General features: G+C 48.1%; 1 protein-coding gene across 1 annotated transcript in view; it reads left to right on the top strand.

The window, feature by feature from the left end:
• Nucleotides 1–6,538: 6,538 nt before the first annotated feature.
• The window catches only part of TNK1 (tyrosine kinase non receptor 1), a 37,284-nt gene continuing 27,289 nt past the window's right edge, over nt 6,539–16,533 (top strand). Inside the window, exons 1-2 of the mRNA XM_083580928.1 lie at nt 6,539–6,695; nt 16,134–16,304. Coding sequence (XP_083437054.1) covers nt 16,142–16,304 — 163 coding nt within the window. The 5' untranslated portion in view covers nt 6,539–6,695; nt 16,134–16,141. The remainder of the gene's footprint in view (nt 6,696–16,133; nt 16,305–16,533) is intronic.

The following is a 16,533-nucleotide window of genomic DNA, read 5'->3' as shown; positions in this document are numbered from 1 at the left end:
GAGGCCAATTCTGGATCCACACATCCTTCCACAGTGGGGACATTGGTTCCCGGGCAGGAGTTGATCACGGTGTGGATTTGTTAGGAGCTCATCCTACACTCAAGTAGGACCCTGGCAGAGACACATGCCCGACTGGCATGTTCTCTCCCTTCTGGCCGATCGTTCGGGAGCTTCAAAAGCTTTCTTCAGCCCGAACATCATGGCGACCCATGCCAACAGACACCGGCACACTTAGGGATCCGCAGAGTCTTCGCAGTTCGCGTGACAGACCTCAGCAACTCAGCATTTTGGCTAAACTACTTTATTTTATGGGACGCGGGTGGCACTGTGGGTTAAACCACAGAGCCTGGGACTTGCCGATCAGAAGGTCGGCAGTTCGAAACCCCGCGGCGGAGTCAGCTCCCATTGCTCAGTCCCTGCTCCTGCCAACCTAGCAGTTTGAAAGCACGTCAAAGTGCAAGTAGATAAATAGGTACCGCTCCGGCGGGAAGGTAAACGGCGTTTCTGTGCGCTGCTCTGGTTCGCCAGAAGCGGCTTAGTCCTGCTGGCCACATGACCCGGAAGCTGTACGCCGGCTCCCTCGGCCAGTAAAGCGAGATGAGCGCCGCAACCCCAGAGTCGGCCACGACTGGACCTAATGGTCAGGGGTCCCTTTACCTTTACCTTTACTTTATTTACATATAAACACACATGGAGCACTGCAACACGGCTCCCTCTCTCTCTCTCTAGCATCAGACAGCAAAGAGAAAAAGAACAAAGGACAATAGTCCCGCTTCACGGAACACAGGAACACAAACATCCTGTCTCCGTCACTTCCCACTCTGTAGAGTCAAAACATATGTGAAAAACAACAATCCCATGACTGCAATCACGGAGCAGGAATACTAACAGCCTTCCTCTTAGCACATTTCTCCCTTGCGTCCTGAGTTCGAGTGCCTTCAAAGTCCATGACATTGTTGTTAAAGGCTGTTCTCCAACTGCAGCGCTCGCAGGCCAGTGTTTCCCTATTGTCGGCGTTTATACTACATTTTTTTAGATTTGCCTTGAGACAGGCTTTAAACCTCTTTTATTGACCACCAGCATTACGCTTTCCATTTTTAAGTTCGGAATAGAGTAGTTGCTTTGGAAGGCGATCATCAGGCATCCGCACAACATGGCCAGTCCAGCGAAGTTGATGTTGAATAATCATTGCAAAACAATAATTACCATGTGGTTAGGGTAGATCGACATGTCAGTGTCCACTTATCCCCAGTGTAAATATGACATATCGGCAAAAGTCAGAAATTGAAAGATAACTATAGCATGTACATGAAAATCAATTCCAGATTTGAAATCAGCATTGAAAGAACATATAAGAACAGTTGAAAAATCTCATGCAAAAGAAAATGAAAAAATAATTGTTCCCTAGTATACTGTGTATCCCAAGGGAATACATTTTTTTTGGCATACCTCCAACTGTACATAGATATACATGTTATTTTCAATGCCATACATGTCATGTTCAATGCTATCTAAGTCACATTTACTCTCATATTGAACTACTTTGGCTATGTGTTTAATAAAATATTGAATTCTTGCATTGTGAAAAACAAAGATTGTGGTGAAAAGTGAAAAACATGAACTGCAAAAAAACCCCCCCTAGAGCTTACAGAACAAAACCAACTTCAGATATGAAATCAGTACGTCGAAATTAGGTTGGAACAACTGCAGGTGTCAATGCAACAAAATTTTTGTTCCCCAGTCTAAGAGTCTTGCCCCCTTCAGGGTCATAGCACTGTAGATATGAATTTCTGGCAGATGGCTGCCTAACCCCTCTTTAAAAACCTCCAGCAGGTGTCTGGAGCAGCCGAAAACAAGCTTGCACCCATCTTCCCTGTGTTAACTGACAGCCTTTTGGATATTTGAAGGTGGCATGGAGGAAATAGCAAGCTTGTTGTTTTTCCCTGCTCTGGAGGTCAGGACTCGAACCCGTGACTTCAAGTTCCAGGGACGGAGATTCCGACTGAACATCGATTTACGATTCTATAATTCTTCCAATTAAGATTTCTCTTCTTCTTTCAAAAATTAATCAGGAGGCGGTGGTGGGGTGTTCAAAAGCCTCCCGTGGACTCGAAGGGGGGGAAAAACGCAGGTGACTCGTTTTAATTAAGAAGGGCTCTATTTTTAATCTGCAATCAAAGCCTTTTTATTAGCTCATCACACTGATTAAGCAACAGGGAAGCTTTGAGGTTGTCGCTGCAACGCTTGGGGATGTGTTTATGCCATGGATTATTTTTAAATGCTTTTTGAAACACAGAATCTTTATATCTTATTATGATTTATGTGGAAATTGCTCAGTTTGGTTGTGTGTCTTTTTATGTTTTATTTATTGTTTACGACAACTTTTCTAATAAAGTTTTATTTCATGTCGTAACTTTTCATGGTTCGAACTATGGAAGGGAGGCACACAAATAAAATTATGCATGCGTGTATTTTATTTATGGCTGATATTCCACCTTTCTTTTCCTCCAAGGAGCTCAAAGTGGCGAGTTCGGTTCTCCCCCTCCTCATTTAATCTCCCCCCCCCCACAACAACCCTGTGAGGTAGGCTAGCCTGAGAGGCAGCGAATGGCCCAAGCTCACCTGATTTATTATTTGTGTTTCATAAAATTTATACACTCCTGGATTGCAAAAACAACCCCGGCCAAAGTGGTTTCCAAACACGATAAAACAAGAAGATGATCAATAAGAAAAATGGATGGAAATAATTTAAGACTTCTGGAAAGCTGAAATAGCAACAGACTAAGATTAAAATTCACACCAGCATTTCTAAGCAACTGGGTAGGTTTGTTTAACCAAGAACATTTTTAGCAAGTGTTGAAAAAAGCACGGCGAAGGAACCTTTCTGATATCAAGTGGCCAGGAGTTCCAAGGCTCACTAATGAGCTTCGTGGCCAAGTGGAGATTTTATTTTATTTTATTTTATTAAGTTTTTATTTATACTCTTCAGGTGTGTACATTTCATTAATTTCACAAACATTTTAACATTTCAAAGTTTGACTTCCTTCCCCCTCTTTCTGCGGCTCCTTAAATTTATTTTTTAAATATCTTCTACATATCCAAATTCAGTTAATTTGCTCGTTTATTCATCTACTTTAAATATATACTCTTATGAAACTGCAAGTTATTACAATAATCCTGTCAATATTTCTATCTGTTTGCAATTTATCTGTAAATATTCAATAAGCCGTTTCCATTCTTTTATAAAAAGTTTGTTATCTTGATTTCTTATGCTTCAGGTAAGTTTCACCATTTCTGCATATTCCATAAGTTTTTGTATCCGTTCTTCCTTTGCTGGGACTTCTTCTTCTTTCCATTTTTGGGCAAGTAGCTTTCTTGCCGCCGTAGTATAGCATATATAAATAAATTTCTATACAATTTAGGTACTGTAGTTCTGTCCCTTTAATTCCCCAAAGAGAGGTTTCTAGCTGTTGTTTTTTACAAAGGTCATTTTGAACATCTTTTTCAATTCATTATAAAATAAAATAATAATAATTTATTTATACCCCACCCATCTGGCTGGGTTTCCCCAGCCACTGGGGAATGTATTAAAAATACATTAAAACATCAGTCATTAAAAACCTCCCTAAACAGGGCTGCCTTCAGATGTCTTCTAGAAGTCAGATACTTGTTTATTTCCCACCATAAACACAGGGCCAGATTTAGGTTTCATGAGGCCCTAAGCTACTGAAGGTAATGGGGCCCTTTCTATGTCCAGCTGTCCTTTGCCAACAACAAATTGTCGCTGTTTTTTGGGTTGAATATATGCTCTATGGTCATTTATGGACCTAACAGGTATCTCAAGCCATTTGCGCATGTTGCCCTGCAACCAGTCCATGCAGAATGTAGGCACCCTATATATAGAAAGGAGCAAACCCGTGATATTTCAGGGAGCAGGCTAGCAAGTGGGGCCCGTGACTTACATCCTAGGAGCCTACACAACACAAAACACTGTTTCTGCATGTAGGTTTTATTTGATTTGTTTTTTATATTATATTTTGGAAATGTCCATCCAGGTTTTTCCCCTTTTAATTTTTTGGGGGCCCCCAAGAGAGTGGGGCCCTAAGCTATAGCTTGTTTCACTTATAAGTAAATCCAGCACTGGATAAAAGAACCTTCTTTCTCTTCCCAGTGGGGATTTTAACCCCAGTCTCCCAGGTCTTAGTCCGGCAATAACCATTGCACCATACTGCCTCTCATTGCTCACATTGAAGAAGGGGCATTCCCCAACCTGGTGTACTCTCGAGGTTTCGCCTCCCATTAGCTGGTGGGACTTGTAGTCCAAAACCTCTGGGGGCACCAGGTTGGGGGTGGTTGCTGCAGGCTGTTGGATGTGGCCTTTTGCAAATCTCCACCCAGCTGTGGGCCTGGAGCCATAGCTGTCAACCGTCCCTTATTTGGCGGGAAACTCCCTTACCCCAGCGCCGTGTCTTGCTGCTGTCCCTTACTGATGATGTCCCTTAAATTTCCCGGGTTTCAAAGGAAGCAGCTCCTCTCCCTCCCTCCCTGCTGGCCATGTTCAACTGGGTTGCTTGGCTGCGTTGCTCACCCAATAAGGAGTCTGAGAACGACTGGGGGGTGGAGCTTGCATGCCTTGTGCCGATCAAATCGGCTGCGTTGCCTGGGGACTTGCCTTTGCTCAGCGCTTCCCAGCGGAGAGGTGACGGTGCTTTCCCTTGCTGCATCCCCTTTGCCGGGTTGCTGCGCTGTGGGAACCACCGTTTGAGGCTTCGTTTGGCTGCTGGCTGGGCTTTCTGCCTTTGGCTCAGAGGGGCTCAGCAGTCAAACATACCTGCGCCATGAAAATCCCTTATTTTTGCTGCTGATCCCAATTCAAATCTCATTTATTCGCCCTTCTGTGACTTGGGAGATCTCACCTGCTTTCTTAGCGTATCTGTTCAAACATAAGGAGTAGCCCCTTGGTGCTTAAAAAAAAAATAATAATCAGGGAATTGTAGATGGAAGGGACCATGAGGGTCATCCAGTCCAACCCCCTGGAACGCAGGAATCTTTTGCCCTACGTGCATCTCGAACCCAAGACCCTGAGATTAAGAGTCTCATGCTCTCCTATATATTTATTTCTCTGGAAGCTGAATGCTATACTTTACCTGGTGTAAACAAAACCCTGGCCTTTAACTGAAGGAGCGTCTCCACCTCCATCGTTCAGCCGGACACTGAGGTCCAGCTCTGAGAGTCTTCTGGCGGTTCCCTCCCTGCGAGAAGTGAGGTTACAGGGAACCAGGCAGAGGGCCTTCTCGGTGGTGGCACCCGCCCTGTGGAACGCCCTCCCACCAGATGTCAAAAGAGAACAACAACTACTAGACTTTTAGAAGACATCTGAAGGCAGGCCTGTTTAGGGAAGCTTTTAATGTTTGATAGGTTATTGTATTTTAATGTTTTGTTGGAAGCCGCCCAGAGTGGCTGGAGAAACCCAGCCAGATGGGCGGGGTATAAATAATAAATATATTATTATTATTATTATTATTATTATTATTAACCAGAAACTGTTCTTAACCTGAGGTACCACTTTAGCTAATGGGGCCTCCTGCTACTGCCGCGCAATTTCTGATCTCATCCTGAAGCAAAGTTCTTAACCCGAGGTACTATTTCTGGGTTAGCGGAGTCTGTAACCTGAAGCGTATGTAACCCAAGGTTGTGGTTGTTGTTTAGTCATGTCCGCCTCTTCGTGACCCCCTGGACCAGAGCACGCCAGGCCCTCCTGTCTTCCACTGCCTCCTGCAGTTTGGTCAAACTCATGCTGGTAGCTTCAAGAACACTGTCCCACCATCTCGTCCTCTGCCGTCCCCTTCTCCTAGTTCCCTCCATCTTCCCCAACATCAGGGTCTTTTCCAGGGAGTTGTCTCTTCTCATGAAGTGGCCAAAGTCTTGGAGCCTCAGCTTCAGGATCTGTCCTTCCAGTGAGCGCTCAGGGCTGATTTCCTTCAGAATGGAGAGGTTTGATCTTCTTGCAGTCCATGGGACTCTCAAGAGTCTCCTCCAGCACCAGAATTCAAAAGCATCCATTCTTCGGCCATCAGCCTTCTTGATGGTCCAGCTCTCACTTCCATACATCACTACTGGGACAACCATAGCTTTAACTATACGGACCTTTGTTGGCAAGGTGATGTCTCTGCTTTTTAAGATGCTGTCTAGGTTGGTCATTGCTTTTCTCCCAAGAAGCAGGCGTCTTTTAATTTTGTGGCTGCTTTCGCCATCTGCAGTGATCATGGAGCCCAAGAAAGTAAAATCTCTCACTGCCTCCATTTCTCCCCCTTCTATTTGCCAGGAGGTGATGGGCCCAGAGGCCACGATCTTCGTTCCACTGTACAATAGCTTTGTAAACGAGCATTTTGGTTTCCCTGCGAATGTCCCAGTCCTCAGAAGGCGCACTCGCAGGCCTTTTTGCTGAGCCTGTGAACTCACCCAGGGCCTGCCCACTCCAGGGCGGAGGCTCCACCTGTTTCTGTCTGCCTCCTGCTTCACACCTGTCCCGCCCCAGGTGAGCTCCCTCCTCCCCAGGGAGGGGCTTCCGACACCCAGCAGACTTGGGACTGCCAGGAGGAGGAGAAGGCAGAAAGAAAGAAAGAACGGACGGACGGAAGAAAGTAAGAAAGATCCGGAGAGGAGAGGAAATCGCCACAGGTTCCTTCATCCAGGTGAGCGCCCAAGGAGCGAGGGATTGTGGGGCAGCAGGTAAGATTGCCCCTTTCTTAATGGGGGAACCTTTGCCCCCTTACCTGTCTGACTCGCTTACGCCCCTCCCTTATATGGTTCTGTCTATCACCTACTTTTTCTTCCTCCTCTTTTTCTCTTGATCTTTTTCTCCTTCTCCACCCACGCTGAGTTCTGCACATTCATCTCTCTCCTCCTTACTGGCTGACCCACTTATATCAGCTTCCTCCTCTGAGCTGGTTTCTTTGACCCCCTTTCCTCCTTATCGCTCTCTCTTATAGAATTGTAAAGTCGAAAGGGACCCTCAGAGGTCATCCATCCCAACCCCACTTCAATGCAGGAATCTCAACACCCAGGAAATCCCCATTCCCGACTTTTTGCTCACCTGAACAGACGGCCGGCTTGCCCCCCGGGGAATAGGAGGAGGATCGTTAATAAGGAAAATTAATGTCTGGGTCTTAATGCAAGAGTTAGACTTCCTGGCATCACTCATGGGTTATTCCTGAGAGCGACTCCCCAACTTTGAAGCACCCGGCCGCTGCAGGTTACAGGAGCCCATTTAAGTTGCTATATCATCATCATCCCAAACCCACACACCCTTGGAGACGAAATTTTCTGGGGCGACGGTTGCTCATGTTCCCATTTCGCAGACGGAGGGAGGGAACTGAGGCAGGCAGGTAGCAGCACGCAGCAGGCAGGCCAAAATAATGTGTCATAAGCGCAGAAGACGAGGCTGCTGGATTAGGCCAAGGGGGGAGGCCTAGCTAGCCCAGAATCCTGTTATCGCAGCAGCCAAGCAGATACACGCAAGCAGAACCTGAGAGCAACATCAGTGCTCTCCCCAGCATTCAGAGCTTAAAACACAGCCGTCATGGCTGGTGGCTGCGGCTAGGCTCATCCTCTTTTAGAGAGCCACCCAAGTTGGCTCAGCGGGTCTGTGCGTCTGGCTGTTAAGCTGAAGGTTGGTGGTTCGATCCCGCCCAGGGGACAGGATCCCATCATTGCACGGGGTTAGACTAGATGGCCGTTGGGGATCCCAACTCTGCAATTCGATGGTTCTGTGTTTCTAAGAAGGCAGCTGTCTCTTGAGGCAGCGAGTTCCACAGTTTAATAATAATAATAATAATAATTTATTATTTATACCCCACCCATCTGGCTGGGTTTCCCCAGCCACTCTGGGCGGCTTCCAACAGAATATTAAAATACAATAACCTATTAAACATTAAAAGCTTCCCTAAACAGGGCTGCTTTCAGATGTCTTCTAAAAGTCTGGTAGTTATTTTTCTCTTTGACATCTGCTGGGAGGGTGTTCCACAGGGCAGGCGCCACCACCGAGAAGGCCCTCTGCCTGGTTCCCTGTAACCTCACTTCTCGCAGGGAGGGAACCACCAAAAGGCCCTCGGAGCTGGACCTCAGTGTCCGGGCTGAATGATGGGGGTGGAGATGCTCCTTCAGGTCTACTGGGCCTTTGAGGCCGTTTAGGGCTTTCAAGGTCAGCACCAACACTTTGAATTGTGCTTGGAAACGTTTAACTCTCAGCAGTGTGAATATAAAGACTTTCTTCTGTCCGCTCTGGATTTCCCAGCCTTCCTTGGACAAACCTGTTGGGTTCCAGTACGATGAGAGATGGAGAAAAAAAAAACCCTGCACGATTCTGGTGTCTCTTTGTGACATTCCCTGCAGGATCAGGCCCCAGGCCCTTCCAGCCTAGGATCCTGTTCTCACAAGTGGCTTAACAGATCCTTCAATTTGAAGCCAGCAATCAGGATCCATGCACAAGAGCCCTTGATTTAATTCAATCACAGGGATCACTATAGACTCAAAGCGCATTGCCACACGCCTCAAAGAATTCTGGGCAATGTAGTTTAACGTCTCACAGAGTTACAGCGCCCAGCAACCCTTAGCAAACTACATTACCCAGAATTCTTTGAGGGGGGAAAACATACGCTTTAAAGTTACAGCCTCATAATTTGTAACCCAAACTCCTGGGAACATTCCGCAGATTCCTGCATTTCAGCGGGTTGGGCTGGATGACCTTTGGGATCCCTTCTAAGTTTACAGTTCTGTGAAGATAACCCTACCGTTTGCCCAGATATTCCTTTGACTAAGAAAGACAGAGAGAGAGTTTGGTGCCGGCTCAAACCTTGCCTTGCAAATCATATGCTCCCAGGACTGATGTATACTTATTCCGTCGATTTGAATTGCATTGTGTTAGTGGGCAGAGCCTCAGACAATAGAAGGAATTAGCGTAACGTTTTGCTAACTGTTTGACGGATCTAATTAACAACGCTTTGGAAGGAAGAAGCCGGCTGTTTGCAAATGCGGTGGGTGGATAGAAAAGAAAGCGGGTGCATTTGCAAAACACTCCAGACCCGAAATTGCAGAACCATGGAATTGTAGAGTTGGAAGGGGCACCCAGGGTTCATCTAGACCAACCTGCTGCAACGCAGGAATCGCAGCCGAGGAATCTCTGGCCCTCCAACCTCTGCTTAAAACTTCTGGTGGAGGAGAGTCCAATGTCTTTAACCAAAGGCAATCCCCTCCTCACCAAATAACACCCCACTGCCTTGCTTTAAAAGGGGGGGGGGACTTCATGCAGTATGTGGCTAAACTATTGCACCTGCAAAAAGAAAGATCAGAGCATTTGGGACTTTTTTCGTTTAGGGAGAACGCAGGTGAATAGCGTGAGAGAGTGAATAGAGAAAGGTCTCTCTCCCTTTCTCATAACACGGCAAATCGGGACACCTGAAGGTCTGGACAGATTCAGGACATATAAACGAACTACCTCATTCAGCGCATGGTTAAACTGCGGAACTCCCTGCCACAGCAGGCAGGGACGGCCGCCAAATTGGATGGCTTTAAAAGAGGACTGGAGAAATTCCTGGAGGAGGAGAGGGCTTTTTATGGCTACTAGCCAGGATGGCTGTGACTCCACAGCTGAAGGCTGCGGTGTTTCAGTTGCTGGAAACTGCAGGAAGGGAGAGTGGATCTTGAGTTCGAATCCTGCTCGTGGGTTTCCCTTTGGGGTACCTGGTTGGCCACTGCGACAACAGGAGGTTGGAGTGGGCCACTGGCTTGACCCGGCAGCTGGGCTCTTATGTTCTTATGCTACTGCAAAATGAATGCGCTCCAATTTTCCTGCATTGCAGCCTTTTTATATACCGTATTTTTTGCTCTATAAGAGTCACTTTTCCTCTCCTAAAAAGTAAGGAGAAATGTGTGTGCGTCTTACGGAGCGAATGCAGGCTGCGCAGCTATCCCAGAAGCCAGAACAGCAAGAGGGATTGCTGCTTTCACTGCGCAGCAATCCCTCTTGCTGTTCTGGGATTCAGAATATTTTTTTTCTTGTTTTCCTCCTCCAAAAACTAGGTGTGTCTTGTGGTCTGGTGCGTCTTATAGAGCGAAAAATACGGTATATCAAGCATGTCCAACAGGTAGATCGCAGGGCGTTCCTGATAGATCCTGGTTGATCTCTGGCCCCTCAGCGATCTCCTTGCAAAAAATGCAAAAAACAAACAAACTTTGTCCTACTAAAAAAAAAGCTCTACAACTTTGGGTAGATCACTCCCATCTTTTTACGACAGGCATAGGCAAATTCGGCCCTCCAGATGTTTTGGGACTACAACTCCCATGATCCCTAGCTAGCAGGACCAGTGGTCAGGGATGATGGGAACAATAGTCCCAAAAACATCTGGAGGGCTGAGTTTGCCTATGCCTGTTTAACAACAATGGGTAGATCACTGCCAGATTTTTTATACTGTGAATAGATCGCAGTCTATTGGGATATGGACGTCCCTGATATATATATATATATATTCATACATTGCCCATCTGTCTGGGTTTTTCCAGCCACTCTGGGCAGCTTCCAACATATAATAATAATAATAAAATGTCAAACGTTTAAAGCTTCCCTAAACAGGGCTGCCTTCAGATGTCTTCTAAAAGTCAGGTAGTTGTTTATTTCCTTGACTCCTGACGGGAGGGCGTTCCGCAGGGCGGGCGCCACCACCCAGAAGGCCCTCTGCCTGGTTCCCTGTAAGTTGGCTTCTCGCAGGGAGGGAACCGCCAGAAGGTCCTCAGAACTGGACCTCAGCGTCCGGGCAGAACGATGGGGTGGAGACACTCCTTCAGGTATACAGGACTGAGGCCGTTTAGGGCTTTAAATGTCAGCGCCAACACTTTGAATTGTGCTCGGAAACGTACTGGGAGCCAATGTAGGTCTTTCAGGACCGGTGTTATGTGGTCTTGGCAGCTGCTCCCAGTCCCCAGTCTGGCTGCCGCATTCTGGATTAGTTGCAGTTTCCGGGTCACCTTCAAAGGTAGCCCCACGTAGAGCGCATGGCAGTAGTCCAAGCGAGAGATAACCAGAGCATGCGCCACTCTGGTGAGACAGTCTGCGGGCAGGGAGGGTCTCATCCTGCGTACCAGATGGAGCCGGTAAACAGCTGCCCTAGACACAGAATTGACCTGTGCCTCCATGGACAGCTGTGAGTCCAAAATGACTCCCAGGCTGCAATTTAGAGATCTGTTCAATCACACGATTATTCGGCCATTAAGTTTCCGAGTCACCTTCAAAGGTAGCCCCATGTAGAGCGCATGGCAGCAGTCCAAACAAATGGGGACGCCCCCTTTGCCAAGAATGCTTTTGAAACTAGGTAGTGATGGAGGCGGGAAGGGGGCCAGAAACCACCCCTTGGCCAGCTTTGCGCCACTTTTATTACCATAAGGCGGCTAAAATCAGTGAGAGGCAGTGTCGTCTAGTGGTTAGAGTGTCGGACAGGGACCTGGGGGGGAGCTGCGTTCGAATCCCCACTTGGCCACAAAGCTGACCTCGGCCCTTCGCTGCCTCTCAGCCTAAACTACATCGCAGGCTTGTTGTTAGGGAGGGGAGAAATCATGTATTCCGCCACGGGCTTCTTTGAGATAAAAGGTGTGATTTAAAAACGCAACCAATAAATAAACAAACGATAATGGGATCGGGGTCTGGGCAGCCTGCGGATCTCTGAAGTTTGACAGACGTTTTAGCTTTTTATGACTTTTGGGCGGCCGGCTTACTCTGAGTCCGCCGCCGCGCATCTTGTCAATATTTGCTCACGGTTTGGACTTTGACGTTGCGGCACAGGGTGGGGCCACAGAGGTGCTCCGGACAGGAGCTGGTTTGGACAACCGAGGGAGAGGGTGGGACAAGGAAGAGGGTGGCTAGCGGCTCGGAGGAGAGGAAGAATCTTTAGAAAGAACCCAGGAGTCCTGCGTCCCCAGAAGACACTCCAAAGCTTCCCCTCTGTACTTAAAAGCCCATTTTAAAAATAATAATTTTTGCTAGCACTGCTTGGTGCCTTTAAGACCCGGGCGGCAGGTGGATGTCCAACAGGTGTTGTTCCTCTACCACCACAACCTCAGCACAGAGGTGCAGAAATGCATTGCAGCGGGTTAGACTAGATGAACCCTAGGTTCCCTTCCAGCTCTTTGATCTCTGATCAGAATGTTTGTCTGGCTGAATTTTCCCCTTTGAGGGAACTGGGAAGGGGATATCCCCCACTTTTGGGGGGGCAAGGTTAATTTTGGGGGTCTGGGGGGCTGATTCCCTGCACCCCCTCATTTATTTATCGCATTTGGATCCTACTTTTTCCCTCGACCCGGAGAGCTCAAAGTGGCGTGTGTGCTTCTCCCACCCTTCAAGCGATATCAACAACGACCCTGAGAGGTAGGTTCTAGGCTGAGAGAGGACCCCGGGGTCCCAGACAGCGAGCTTCGTGAGGAGTGGGGGAGATTCGCACCCAGGTCTCTCCCACTCCGACACCCTAACCCATGGGTAGGCAAACTAAGAGCCGGGGGACGGATCCGGCCCAATCGCCTTCTCAATCCAGCCTACGGACGGTCCGGGAATCGGCGTGTTTTTGTGTTTTTTTATATAATTTTTTATTAGTTTTTTAACATACCATTTTCAACAGTAACTAAACATACTTTTACATCTTAATCGATTTTTTTTTACTTCCATCAGTCCTGTCTGAAAATTTTCCAGTCTAATCTCTTAGTATGCATTCCTTACTTTCCCTCTTACATTTAAAACTCATAACCAATATCTCTGTCTTTATCTACTTTGTAACGCTTCGTATATTTCTCCTTACAAAACTTCTTGTAGTCCTACTAGCGTAATTTGTTGGTCACAATTGCTCTTCAAATAGTTCATATACTCCTTCCAATCTTCTGTGAATCTCTCGTCCCGCAGGTTTCGAATCCTTCCTGTCATTTTGTCCAATTCTGCAAAGTCCATTAATTTTGTCTGCCAATTCTGGGAATCAGCGTGTTTTTACATGAGCAGAATGTGTGCTTCTATTTAAAATGCATCTCTGGGTTATTTGTGGGGCATAGGAATTCATTCATTTTTTTTCTTTTGCAAAATATAGTCCGGCCCCCCACAAGGTCTGAGGGACAGTAGACCGGCCCCCTGCTGACCCCTGCTCCTAACCTCTATGCTACTCCTTTCTCTTCTGCTGCCGCCCACCACCTGAGCCCATTGCTAGGGACCCCTGGCTCCCATAGTAATATTATTATTATTATTAATAATAATAATAATAATAATAATAATAATAATAATAATTTATACCCCACCCATCTGGCTGGGTTTCCCCAGCCACTCTGGGCGGCTTCCAACAAAACACTAAAATACAATAACCTATTAAACATTAAAAGCTTCCCTAAACAGAGCTGCCTTCAGATGTCTTCTAAAAGTCTGGTAGTTATTTTTCTCTTTGACATCTGGTGGGAGGGCATTCCACAGGGCGGGCGCCACCACCGAGAAGGCCCTCTGCCTGGTTCCCTGTAACTTGGCTTCTCGCAATGAGGGAACCGCCAGAAGGCTCTCGGAGCTGGACCTCAGTGTCCAGGCTGAACGATGGGGGTGGAGACGCTCCTTCAGGTCTACTGGGCCTTTGAGGCCGTTTAGGGCTTTCAAGGTCAGCACCGACACTTTGAATTGTGCTCAGAAACATCCTGGGAGCCAGTGAAGATCTTTCAGGACCGGTGTTATGTGGTCTCGGTGGCCACTCCCAGTCACCAGTCTGGCTGCCGCATTCTGGATTAATTGCAGTTTCTGGGTCCCCTTCAAAGGTAGCCCCACGTAGAGCGCATTGCAGTAGTCCAAGCGGGAGATAACCAGAGCATGCACCACTCTGGCCAGACAGTCTGCGGGCAGATAGGGTCTCATCCTGCTCACCAGATGGAGCTGGTAGACAGCTGCCCTGGACACAGAACTGACCTGTGCCTCCATGGACAGCAGTGAGTCCAAAATGACTCCCAGGCTGCGCACCTGGTCCTTCAGGGGCACAGTGACCCCATTCAGGACCAGGGAGTCCCCCACACCTGCCCACCTCCTGTCCCCCCAAAACAGTACTTCTGTCTGGTCAGGATTCAGCCTCAATCTGTTAGCCGCCATCCATAGGACCCAACTCCCTTGCCCCATTGCTTATTTTGGGGTGTCTGAACCCGCTGACAACTCATTTTCTTCTCCAGCCCCTCAGGCTGACTCTATTGTCTCGCCTGCAGATGAGCAAGGCTTTTCTGCCATTCCCGGCTGATCTGGAAACACCCAAGTTAGAAAAAGGAAAGGGAAACCCCCCCAGGGCGAGTCGAGCTTCCCAGGTTCACCCCTCGCCTGCGAGGAACCCAGGAGTCCGGGTGTCTCCCCAGCAGCCTGGGAGGCCGACCACTCCTATCTCGCCGGCTGAAATCCTCCCCCAGCAGAAACAGGTTTGGCCAGGTTGAACCGCTCTTGGCGGTTCAGATTCTCTTCCTTCTCTTCACACACACGCCGGTAAAGAGGTCAGGCAGCCATCACACAGGTGCAGCTGGTCTTAGGGGCCCTGGTCGCCGGGTTGGAGGACCAGTTTTCGGGAACGCAACTGGGCGGCAAGGGGAAATTCGGCAGGGAGGCGTCGCTTAGCGCAGGCCTAGGCAAACTCAGCCCTCCAGATGTTTTGGGACTACTGTTCCCATCATCCCTGACCACTGGTCCTGTTAGCTAGGGATCATGGGAGTTGTAGTCCCAAAACATCTGGGGGGCCGAGTCTGCCTATGCCTGGCTTAGTGTTTGCTTCTACACCTGTTGAATTTCTGGCTGCCATTCACCCGTGGCCCTAGGGGAAATCGTAGCCGCAGAGAAAGGCCTTTTGGAGTTTGCAAAAACTGTTCGTGAGAATAAGGATTTTATTTTCTGGGATTCGTCAGCTGCAATTCCTGTGTTTCCAGGGGACTGGATTCGAATGATGACTCTCTCGGGGTCCCTTCCAGCTCTGTAATTATATGATTCCCGCCCCAAAAGAATGAAGGTGGATATCGGCTGCGGGTTTGAATGGCGGCAGTCGGAATTTGCTTTCGATGCAGCTGACCTGAATCTTTAATCCATTCTGCCTAGGGAGGAGGAGTTAACCCAGTGACTCTTTCCAGATCAATCAGCAGCATTTAGGCCATAGGCTGAGAGCAAACTCACTGCAGGAAATGATGACTCGAGTGAGTGAGTCAAGCTACGCTCAGTAGGAGGAGGCCCAAATGGATTTTTAAAAACCCAAGGTGACTGACCAGGAAAAAAGACCCTGTGATGAAGGCAAATTCCATGCCAGGAAAATAATTGAAAATTAATCTGCCGATATAGCAAGGGTGGCCAGACTTGAAATACTGTCTACCGTTCTGGTTGCCTCACACCAGAAAGGATATTGCAGCGTTGGGAAAGGGTTTCATTCCTTCAGGCTTCCTCGGTTCCACCAGGCCAGGCCAGGACGGCACCAGCCAGTCGATACAAGAACAACTGTCTAGAAATTAGCGTCTGCGTTTTGTTTTTCCTCTTCCCTCCCTGTACCTTTTTCCTTGTGTGCCGTGTCTCTTTTCAGACTGTCTTCTTTCGATTGCATGTAAGCAGCTCTGAGAGCCTTTTTTTGGCACTGTTGTTGTTTAGTCGTTTAGTCGTGTCCGACTCTTCGTGACCCCCTGGACCAGAGCACACCAGGCACCCCTGTCTTCCACTGCCTCCCGCAGTTGGTCAAACTCATGCTGGTCCCTTCGAGAACACTGTCCCACCATCTCGTCCTCTGTCGTCCCCTCCTCCTTGTGCCCTCCATCTTTCCCAGCATCAGGGTCTTTTCCAGGGAGTCTTCTCTTCTCAGGAGGTGGCCAAAGTCTTGGAGCCTCAGCTTCAGGTTCTGTCCTTCCAGTGAGCACTCAGGGCTGATCTCCTTCAAAATGGAGAGGTTTGATCTTCTCGCAATCCATGGGACTCTCAAGAGTCTCCTCCAGCACCAGAATTCAAAAGCATCCATTCTTTTGGCACTAATCCTCTAAATAACCAAACAGTAGGGTATCTTTAAATTGAGATTTTTATTTTTTATTTTTTTGGCTAACCACCGGGTCCTGTTTAAAAAACCCACCAGGTGCTGTCATGGCGCCAGACGACGGCACCGACTGGCTGCTCCAGCTGCTGTCCGAAATCCAGCTGGAGCAGTTTTACGGCAAAATCCGCAACGAGCTCCACGTCACCCGTCCGGGACATTTCGATTACGTCAAACCCGCGGATCTGGAACGCATTGGCATGGGGCGCCCAGGTAGTTCATGTGTGATGGTGCAACAGGGTTTATTTTTGGGAGGGGGGCGTGTTGATGAGGCTGCTTCGGGTGGTGATGTCACCGGGGGAAGTCCGTGGTGATGTCATGGTGGTAGCACTTGGAGACGGAGGTTAATTGGGAGACGGGAATGAAGGTGGTCTGAACACCTCAGACAGTTCACGGGTAGGAAAACTAAGGCCCAGGGGCTGGATCCGGCCCAATCGCCTTC

This window comes from Podarcis filfolensis (genome assembly GCF_964270895.1).
Source record: "Podarcis filfolensis genome assembly, chromosome: 13".
NCBI classification, from domain to species: Eukaryota; Metazoa; Chordata; class Lepidosauria; order Squamata; family Lacertidae; genus Podarcis; species Podarcis filfolensis.
This window is presented reverse-complemented; position numbering and strand designations above follow the sequence as displayed.